Source organism: Bolinopsis microptera, chromosome 13 (genome assembly GCF_026151205.1).
Source record: "Bolinopsis microptera isolate Bmic1 chromosome 13, MBARI_Bmic_1.0, whole genome shotgun sequence".
Lineage (NCBI taxonomy): Eukaryota > Metazoa > Ctenophora > Tentaculata > Lobata > Bolinopsidae > Bolinopsis > Bolinopsis microptera.
This window is the reverse complement of record NC_087084.1, coordinates 8,425,495-8,436,343: the sequence shown is the minus strand read 5'-3', so window position 1 is coordinate 8,436,343 and position 10,849 is coordinate 8,425,495. Positions and strand designations below refer to the sequence as shown.

Here is a 10,849-nt window from a genome sequence, read left to right as displayed (position 1 = left end):
GAAAGACTCAGGAGGAGGAAGAGAACTGAGGAAGGGGAGGAGGAGGCGATGGAGGAGGAAGTTGTATCACGTGGTGACCCCCACGGTCGCTTCACTATAGTAGAGTTTCGACGATACAGGGGGAGCCGCGCACTTGTGCCGCGGTCATACAACGTATGACAAATCAAAATTGCAATTGACACTCTATACTGCTTCAAGTACACTTTTATGAAACTCTTAGTCGAACTCCAGGATTGGCACCATTTGTGTCACGTTGCGACCCCCACGGTCGTTTTACTATTTATCGTCCTGACGATACAGGGCCGGGGGAGCCGCGCACTTCGTGCGCGGCGGGTCACACAACTTACGACAACATTTGTTCTAACGAACTTTCAATACCTTACTCGGGAATATTATAGCGGGTTAATTTATGACTGGGAAAATTAATGACCGGGAAAAATATGGCGGAATTTTCCTAAACCAACCACTTTATCCCAGTTATAATATTCCCGAGTAAGGTATCCGGAAAATTCCCGACTTTCGGGATTTATTGGGTTTATTTCGGTCGGGATTTAAAAATGAGATCGGGAATGACTTTACTGATTCGTACGTACCACCAGTAAGCAGTAGATAATAGATTCAGTGGGTATTTTGGAAAGGTTCGTCGTCATACGGAATGCTGCAACTTAAATGTCAATCTTGACTATTCAAATCAGTTGGAGTAATCTATTAATGTAAGAACTACATAATAATTAAAATTAAAGATAAATTATATTAGACTAAGCTGCGCGGCTTTTCGCGCCGCGCCAAAATATCAGCACTTTACACAGTTGCGAGCACATTTTTGCTAGTAGCTACAGATTATAATACAGTTTTGGCCCCGCACCTGTTCTTTCAAAGAGTTTCGCTGTCTGAACACTGCTGTCAGGCCACTGCTAACACTTTTATTCGGGAAATATGTTGCGATTATGGATGTTTTAATATAATGCTTTTCTGGATTTCAAAGAATCAAACTTACTGTGATGTTAGTTTGAATTTCTGGTGCATACTACGTCCAGGGCTTTTCCGGGTTAAATTAACATAGCAGCCATTTTTTAGAGTAATTTCATCTAGTCGCCAAAGATTCCATTCGAGTTTCAACTACATATGAAATAGACATGAAATAGGCACTATCAAATTTAGCAATATTGCTCTTATTATTTCGTGTTTAACATAGAAACAAACAAAAATAGCTCTTTCTTTAAATTAAATCTTGGAAAATTCTGATTCTAATCCGAGGGGTTTTACTCGAAATCACCACAATTGGTCAGCCTAATATAAAGCAATCATTCATATCACATACAGTAAGTTGTCAAAATACTCGAATTCACAATTTCGAACTATCTCAAGCACTGTATTCGGTTACACTGTTGACCGGAAATGAACACATAAGATAACATTTCCATTGTCTTCATATTTATTGTAGATGTCTCTCTTTGTTGTGGCGGAGAATTGTTGCAACATTATCGTGCTTGAGTCTTATTGTTCCTGAAAAGTTAAATAGCCATTTATAAAAAATCGTACGGTTAATTTATTTAATTTGGAGTAACTCAGCTGATAAATTAGCTACGTAACAACTGTAATCAGGGCCAGGGGCAGTATTTAACTCATAATTAGTTGAAACAAGAAATTTGTAACTGATCCGCACTATCTGTTTACATCACTTACATCACTCAATAGGTTCAATGGGTAGGTAGGTTCACTTACTGATAAATCGGGTGGAGTTGTTTAAAACCAGCCTCTAATCCTGTCCTCATTCTAACAGTTACAGAGCAGTGTAACTCAACAGCTGGTGACAGTGAATGACACGTGACTGCGTGGCAGTGAATGTCTGTCTCAATATTCTAAACTTTGCTCACGAGACTTCTTTGTTCCTTCAAACACTGTCAAATTTACCACCTGTGCGTATTTAACAGTCAGTACGACACATTATCTAGTATTAAACGTGGCCATTTTAAAAACCAAAGGATGTGTTAAGCATATCAAAATCACGGGGCTTATGTCACTCTTTTTGACGTTTCAATCTTGAAAACTTCAGGAATAAATGGAGAATGGAAATAACAGGCTTCAAACAGCAATTATTACCTAATTAACGTTAAATTCTGACCTGGTTAGTAACTGGAACTGAGTAAAAAGATTATTAAATAGATTCACACTTTACAGGGTATCTTTACGAGCTGATCTTCATATCACACAGTAGATCATCGAAACTGAAATGAGAAATATGTTAGGAATTTGTCAAATGCGGGCAATTCGTGCGAAACATAATATTATGGTTATTAGATGTATAACGAGGTAGAGGTAGAGATGTGTAAGTGATTCAAGAATTCTCTAAATATATCATATTATGTTAATGCAACTAAAAATAACTAAATATTCTATCATGATTCATCGACTTCTCTTGAAAAGGGTTGATTAGTGTTCCATTCGACTTCATCTTCCAACTAGCGTCATCTCAACTCCGCACAATCATCCTTGATCTTTCTATCGGTTTTCATTGTTTATCAGCTAATCTAAGTAAATTAGCGATAATTTGTGATGTTTTTAATGTCGTCATCTGTCTAAGTGTCGTCAGAGGTTCATTATTTAATTAATGTTTAGTTCAGTCCAACAATGGTCAGTCTGCTTCTTAATAATGGTCTTCTAATGCAATCATCCCCTTTCCAACATTGTATCTCCTCAGACTATTATATTAGTATTTTCTTGGAATTCGATCCGGCATTGAGCTGCCCTTAGTTGATGGTAAAAAATAACGTCACCAATAGTGACACAGTGTTTTCCACAAGTTTGGAGTTGTGACTTTAAGCAAGAGGAATTTAAGAACAGTAACTCAGTAAGCCTTTAGCTCTGAAGCTTCTATTCAATGGAGTAATGGAAGAAGTTCCTCGACATCTAGAATGGAGACTTGTAGTCAGGTGGATGCTGTTATGTTTTAAAAATCTGACATTGTGATTATTATTAACAAGCGATAATTCCTTCATTGTAATAGTGCAGGGCAATGAAATCATTGAGGAGACCTTGAAAAGTACAATTAAGCAATTCAGTTTGTTGCTTATAATGTGTTGGTTAAATAGACAATGTGTAATCCTTTTTCAACCATGAGAATTTTTTAGATAAACATTAAGCATCATATCTGTTTATTGATTTAAGTGAATCCCAGGCCGGCGAATGAACTTATTATTCCTGGCCAGCGTTTATATTTTTATCCGAGTCTCAGTTTTAATGTCTTGTAAATTGTTTATTAAGCGTACTTTGTATCCTTGTTTTCTTCTGCAGTGCAAATTGTCGTATACATGTTATTGTAATGTTTATCACACCCTAATAACATTATCTCATTATATACCGACCAATAGCAACGGTTATCAAATCATGTTATTCATACGGAAAAAATGCGGTAAAAAATATATCCTATTAATATCGCTCGCAGTAAAACTCGGTAAATAAAATTATCGTGTTAAAACAAAAAATAAAACAATAAATCACTTTCAAGCTATAAAGATTTGAGACCATCAGAGGGCCACGCCAAGCATTTCTCAAATTGTGGCCCGATCTTGAACGGTCGATCGATTATGTTATGCCGTAAAAACAATAAATTATTTATAGACCACAAAAAACATGCAACACTATGGATTCAGTCAACAATTTCCATAATTTTTCAAATATGTAATCCCCTTTACTGTTGACCCAATCGTTTTTTACTCTGATAAAGTTACCCCATAAAGTTTATTTAAACTGCATGGCGTAGCTGTACTGGACATTGTCCTTATGGTCAGTGGATTGGGCGTGGTTCCTTCCCAGGAATGGTGTTTCAAAGTAGTTGTAGCAGACTGCACAGTAATACCGGCCATCTCTTATCTCTAGACCTGGGTTACAGCTATTGAGGAATTTGTGGACTTATTAATATATTTAAGTTAAGAGCAAATTGTAATTTTCTTGCATTGGAACATCCAGAATAAAATTAGTTTAATTTAACAAAGTATAGCAAACGATCAGAAAGATTGCTAACCATGAATATAAGGAAGTCTGCCAGATGGCCTATGCTGGCTGCCAGACTGCCGTTGTTGGCTGCCGAGTGTGTCTGATTGCCTCTGCTGGCTGCCGAGTGTGACGGTCATCTTCTGGGGGTTATTCAACAGAGGTTGTCTCACTTTACGATCAGAAAAACCGCCCTCATTCGTAGAGTGGACGATGCGATCTTGTCTTGTTGAGTGGACCTTGCGTTCTTGATGAATAAGACGATCAGGGTGAACAGTGCGAGCATGATGAGGCTGTATAATACGTCCTGATTGAATGGGGCGTTCATGATGAATAGCCTGTTCAGGGTGAACAGACACAGTTCGGGAAGTTACAGGATTGGATGGAGCCACAACTGTTCTCGGCATCGTGTTTACAGGAGCGAGTGGTGGGGGTCCCATCCTGTCGAACACTCTCCCCCGACCTCCACCTCCTCTCACGGTGCCTCTGGTGCCTCTTTCAATACCTCTGGTGCCTCTTCCAATACCTCTAGTGCCTCTTTCAATACCTCTGGTGCCTCTTCCAATACCTCTGGTGCCTCTTTCAATACCTCTGGTGCCTCTTTCAATACCTCTAGTGCCTCTTTCAATACCTCTGGTGCCTCTGTTTCCTCTCCCACCTCGGGTAAGGAGTAACACATGTTGGGTACTTGTGGGGCTGTCAGTGCTGGGCACAGCACCAAAACCACGACCACGATGTGCTCCTCTGGGTGCAGATCCCCGGATGATTTTAGGGAATTTCGGAGTTGTAACCACTGGGGCGGTGATGGGCTTTCTTTTAAACACTTTTGTTGTTTTCTTGTGTGGAGCTTCCTCTGCTACAACAGGACTTTTGGATGTGGAGGATGTCATTTCTGAGCTGGCCACCTTGGTTCTGGCGGGAGATTTGCCCGAGGGAGAAGTGCTAGCTTTACTAGGACCACTAGCACTTTCCTTGACGGTAGTTTTACTTGAATTTGAGGGGCTCTTCAAGAGAACAACTTTTGTGCCAGGTAATTTCTTCTTCAAAATAGTCGTGACAGTGGTTTTTGGAGCAGATTTAGGAACAGAACTTGATGAAGTTGTGGCAGCGTTAGAGGAAACGGAGAGGGGTTTTGTTTGAACGACAGTGGCATGCTTTTTAGTTGCCGGTTTTGAAGTTGGTCCTTTGGTTCTCTCAGTGCTGGAAGCTGTAGAAGCTTTGTCTGAATCAGCGACAATGACCTGTGATTTGGAGAGCTCAATAGGCAGACTGGCCGTGGGAACTGTACTTGTAGGCTTGGAAGGTTGTGGAGCTGAAATATTTGAAGGAGATGGTTGGGAAGGTTTGGGTGGAGATACTGTCACATCCGCTGAGGTGGGTGGCCATGTCACAAATTTCGGCCTAGCCATCAATGTTTCCTCTATACTAGACTGATCAAGTTTGTTACTGTCTGATTTTGATTTTCGTTCATTTTGATCAGCTACTGATGGCTCAGCAATAGCAGGTATTTCTGTATGTTGTTTTATTGGATCATTTGCTGGTGAGCGATCTGTGAAGGGTCTTACGGAACCCTGAACGACTACTTTGCTTCCAACACTGTCTAGGTCACTATCCACAATCACAGCCGGTCTCTTTACATTTGCCCGAGGTGCAATGGTCAAACTTACTCGTTGAGGCCTCGGAGCCTCTTCTGATACAGATGGTTGAGATTCTGATGGTGCATTGCTTTCTTCTTTTTTCGCTGGGTTAACGATGGGTACATCCATATTACTGTCAGATAGATCCTCGTAAATATCATGTAATTCTAAACCCTCGTCTTCATCTGACAAAGTTTCATAAATTGATGGCTTGTTGTCAGGTTCGCTGTCAACATCTGAATCAATCACCATTCTCTCAGTGTCGCTCACAGAAAAATCTATCTCCAAACCATCATCTTCATTTATTTCAGTTGAATGAACATTAATTTCTTCAGTGGTTGTTTCAAGGGGTTCCAAAATTGTACTAACAATCTCTAAATCTTTGCTAGACTCAGACTCCAAGACTGATATCTTAGAGTGATCTTCATTGCCGATGGCTTGTGTACTTTCTGTATTTTTCTCCTCGGCCAATTTATGCTGCACCGACTCAGCTTGTGCCTCTAAAACAAGATTTTTCGACGGGACAAGGCCAATTGTTTTGACGGAAACTGGTTCGGTTACCTCTTTCTCTGAATTTCCTGACTCCACTTGAATGCTCTTAGTAGTTTCAATTACAGTAGGAGATGGTTTACTTTCAGCAAATTGAGAAGTATCTGTTTTGATTATAGAAAGTTCGCTGGCCACATCAGTAGCAGCTGGCTGAGGTACAATTAGGTTATCTGAAGCTGATTCTACAGGGGAACTTACATTTCCGCATCTTCCTCTACCTCTACCTCTTCCTCGGCCTCTACCTCTTCTTCCTCTTCTCCCACGAGTTTTCGGTGGCTCAATTTGTGCAGTTTCACTTTCACAGGGCTCAGAAACAATCTTTACTTCATCACTGGATGGGCTGACTGGGATAGACTGTTTTTCACGGCCACTGTCTTGAACAATCGGTTCGGATAAGTTTTCTGATTCATTACTTGGGCTAGAATCTTCCATTGTCAAATCGATTTTTGGAATGGAACCAGCTAGAGCTCTCCTAGTTCTAACACTTTGTCTTACTAAGCATAAAACAGGTGTTTTATTCCTGGCACTGCTTCTTCTCCCTTTTGTTGCAGCAAGACTACATTCTTCAGCTACAATGCTAGCTGGAACAGGTTCACGTGTTTTCGGGATGTCGATTGTCGATTCTACTTCCATCTCAGTCAATTCTTTTTCTACTTTTGGTTTCTCATTAGGATCTGTGGAATTTGCGTCTTTAGGTTCATCACTTTTTGCAGCTTCGTCTTTGGTCTTACTTGAATCATCAGTTTTAATGACTATTTCTTCACGGATTTCGGTGTTACCTACGACACTATCAGAAGGTTCCTCTAAGGATAGGTCAGAACTTTCCACTTTTGGCTCAATTTGAGGCGTCTCAACAGTTTCAATAGCAGCTATTGTCCCATTAGTGACCTCACTAATGGTTTCAGGTGGACTGTTTTCCGATGTCTCCGCTGTCTGCATTTCAGGAGATTCAATTTCGATATCTTTGAAACCAATATCTTCATGAACAACATCAGCAACCTCAGGAACAACTTGATCTACGAAATTGTTGGCTGGCTCAACTATGGGAGTAGTGCTTGATTTGATATCTGTTCCTGATTCTGTCAATTTATCGTTATCACCCTCTTTTGAAGAGGATGGGACATCTTTACTTTTTAACGGAATGGAGATAGGAGATTGAACTATGTATTCCGTAGGAGTCAGACATTCGTACATGTCTTCTTGTACACATTCCTGTTTATTATCAGGTATAGTTTCAGAAATGGCCTCAGACACACTCAAGGTCTCATCAACTACAGGACTGGAGTTGATTGGAGCCAATTCTTTAGTATTGTCATTTTTCGAAGGCAGGACATTCATTTCGGTTTCATCATTGACAGGTTCTTCGATAACCTCGTCATCAAACTCAAAATCAACAATGTTGACTTCTTCAAAATCAAAGGTTTCATCACACTGAGGAACTGGGATGAAATCCTCATTTTCCAACTTCTTTTCAGGGTCTGAAGGCTTTACTAAATCTTCGGGCTTTTCTTTTGTGGCTGTTTCATCATCACTTATAATGTGTATTACGCCTTTAATCGTTTTCAATTCTTTCTTATCCATATCTTCATCCTCTTCTTCTTCTGCCTTTGTGTTATCTTTTGATGGTGGATTATCGGCTTTTCGGTCTTGTATCGGTTCATAAACAACTAATTTCTTGTCAGGCTTTATGGAAAACTTTTCAGACTTTAAGAAATATCCATAGCGAACTCCTTCGGCATTAGCACTTCTCTCATCTGCCTTCCTATCAACTGCTTTGCTTGAAGATGCTCTTTCTTCTCTGGAACTCTTGGCTTTATCATTCTCAAGGGACCGTCCTTTTCGACGATGTGGAGATCGTGAGCGTCGTCTACGCCTTGGTGATTTGGAACGTTTGCGTGATGATGAAGAATGCTTCCTACGACGAGAGGTACTTGACGGACCAGCACTGTCAGAGGAGGATCCTGAGGAGGAACGCGCGCTACGGAACCTCCGCTTTCTTCTCTCCCGTCGTTCTTGTGAACTTGATCTTCTATTTGACCCTGTGAAAAACTACGGGTAATACAATTACTTTAGTTAGTAAACATTTTTATTGCATTATCATCTGTGTATATTACTTTGGCTATTGTCTGACGTTCGAATGTTTGATAATTTAGGGTTTTGGCATATAATTTGATATTAGAGACTGTGTTGAAAATGGGACACTTAAATAAAACGCAAACAAAAATCAATATCATAACAATATTGTATCAAGATAATATCCTGAAAGTTGTAACATCTAGTTAAAAATAATTTCATATTTGGCTAATAAAAGATGATCAGATCATCTTAATCGAGGTAAAAAACAATTCAGACCTGTTTACAATTTCTGTTCCGTTATCTGAACCCTGACTTTTAGATTAAATAATCTTAATCAGAATTCATTAATTGTCACGCCAGAAGTATGCTCTTGAACCATGAACTGAGTCTGATAACAAAACTTTGAGTCTTATAACATATTGTCTTTAAGACGGCTCAAAATGTTTTCTTTTCTTCTAAAATGAAGCTCACTTTTGAAAAACGGCAGAGACTCATGTCTTTTCTTAATCCTTTGAAAGGCGTACGGTTGTTGTGCGCAAAGGAATATTTTTCACAGCCACCAATCTCGTAATCCTTCATTCTTTGGGTATCCACCATATAAAACACATTATACTAGAGTCCGAGACTTATAACCATAATAAAGTCAACTTCAAGATCAATTTAATCGGCTTTGAAAACGTATCACAAATTAAAATTCAGCAAACTTTACAATAACCCGATCCTTTTGATATGCTAACATTATCATACTATTATCCAATAAACCAAACACGCAGTTAAATCAACAATAAAACTCAGTAAAACTGTACAATTCAATTGTTTTACAAATCATTTAAGTTAGACAGTTAGACAATTACCGACTAGGCTCTGAAGAATAACGTGATTAGTATCCATCACGTGCTTTTTCTAAAAACTTACATATAATAAAGCTCAAACATACTTTTTAAGCTGGTTAAAGCTATATTTTAAGTTTCGTTCGATGAAAGATATTCATCACCAAAAATTCATTAGAAGCTGAGTGATTGGGCACAAGAATGAATTATTGAGTGCCGGGTGAGTATAACAAGTACCTGATAGTGAGAGTATTTTCTTCTCTTCCGAAGTTCCAGGAGGAGGCGGTTCTAGAAAATGTGAATGTTAAAAAAGTAATTTTTAATTAAATTAATGGCGAGGTCATGATGATAAATCAATTAGATGGGAACTATAAGAGTAGAAAAATTCACACACTAAATCAAATGTGCACGATTTCTGCATAACAGAATAAACACTCCACAAAGTACAGACTAGACACTATACAAGTTCCACATATTCAAGTTACCTGGTGCGGATTGTTCGGGAGTTGTGTCGCTCTCAGAGGAGGGGGAGGAGTATTGCTGTAAGTTAGATAACGCGGCTCCTTCCTTATCTTGAGCTGCTGCCTGAGGGGAAAACATGGGTATTCGTCATTCGAGCTGTTTATTTAGAATCAAAACAAGTCCTTCATATTATGGAGCCAGGGTGTGGACTGACTACCAATCTTGAAAAACTTTAAATTTGTAGTATTTCATTCGAAAAAACACTGGAATAAGAATAGGACGATGCAAATTGCAAAAGCACTGGTAATTAAGTAATTAATTGCTAATTGGCTTACAAATACCTCGTCAGGAATAACAATAGCTCGAGAAGCCTGACCAGACTTTTTCTTAGGAAGGGCTTTAGGAATTGCGAACTGTACATTAGCTTTAGGTTTAGCGGGAGTAGGTGTATCGTCGATCACTATCGTCATGTTACGTTTAGGGTTTACAGGGTATGCAATGCCCGGTATTGGTATCCCGAACTTTATAAACACTCCCAACGTCTGGGGAACCACGTGTTAGTCACGTGATAGTAGTGGAGAGTCACGTGTTAGTCACGTGTTAGTAGTGGAGAGTCACGTGTTAGTCACGTGATAGTAGTGGAGAACCACGTGTTAGTCACGTGTTAGTAGTGGAGAGTCACGTGTTAGTCACGTGTTAGTAGTGGAGAATCGACATTTAAAAATTAAATGTGAGTTTTGTGATGTGAGTAGAAGGTTTTACTTACCAGTTTATTGGTGATGCACATTTTAATTGTGAATTTTTGTTTAATTGAGTTTGACAAAGTACCATCAAAGTATGAGTTTATTTTTTTTCCAATTATCAGTAATGTTCAAGACGAAAGTAACTAGCGCATGACGGTAAACAACACAGAACTGAGAGTAACAAAGGCAAATACAATAACTGGTCTGAAACTTGTTCGTGAGATCACGATTCTACTTCCAGTACAGAATGTATACTCCAGAATGTACAGTGTACACTGAAGTACAAGACTAAGATACCGTATCTTTTACAAAATATCACAAAACACATACCAGAAACAGAAAAATGTGCATTCCTACATTCCGTACCTTTTTGTGGAGAACCAGATTCTTATGCTGCTCCAAATGGTCTGCATTAGGGAACCACATGTTACACACGTGACAAAACTGCTGCGGAGGAATGTGCGGCGTATGTTCCAGGTCTATGACACGTGCAGCGTGCTTCTTACCGGACTTGTGAGATTGTAGGTCCTGAGGGAGAGAGAGATTAGATTGTAGGTCC

The 10,849-nt window shown here is 39.3% G+C and overlaps 3 protein-coding genes across 3 annotated transcripts in view; 1 reads left to right on the top strand and 2 right to left on the bottom strand.

Annotated features, from left to right (window-relative positions):
- LOC134824966 (muskelin-like) overlaps nucleotides 1-10,849 on the top strand; it is a 472,587-nt gene that overhangs the window by 136,011 nt on the left and 325,727 nt on the right. The gene's annotated exons all lie outside the window — the stretch shown is intronic.
- The window catches only part of LOC134825224 (transcription initiation factor TFIID subunit 13-like), a 90,497-nt gene that overhangs the window by 18,676 nt on the left and 60,972 nt on the right, over nucleotides 1-10,849 (bottom strand). The gene's annotated exons all lie outside the window — the stretch shown is intronic.
- LOC134825523 (uncharacterized) overlaps nucleotides 3,311-10,849 on the bottom strand; it is a 31,816-nt gene continuing 24,277 nt past the window's right edge. Inside the window, exons 14-19 of the mRNA XM_063837751.1 lie at nucleotides 10,657-10,818; nucleotides 9,889-10,089; nucleotides 9,571-9,670; nucleotides 9,323-9,373; nucleotides 4,025-8,218; nucleotides 3,311-3,881 (exon numbers count right to left, since the gene is read on the bottom strand). Coding sequence (XP_063693821.1) covers nucleotides 3,742-3,881; nucleotides 4,025-8,218; nucleotides 9,323-9,373; nucleotides 9,571-9,670; nucleotides 9,889-10,089; nucleotides 10,657-10,818 — 4,848 coding nt within the window. The 3' untranslated portion in view covers nucleotides 3,311-3,741. The remainder of the gene's footprint in view (nucleotides 3,882-4,024; nucleotides 8,219-9,322; nucleotides 9,374-9,570; nucleotides 9,671-9,888; nucleotides 10,090-10,656; nucleotides 10,819-10,849) is intronic.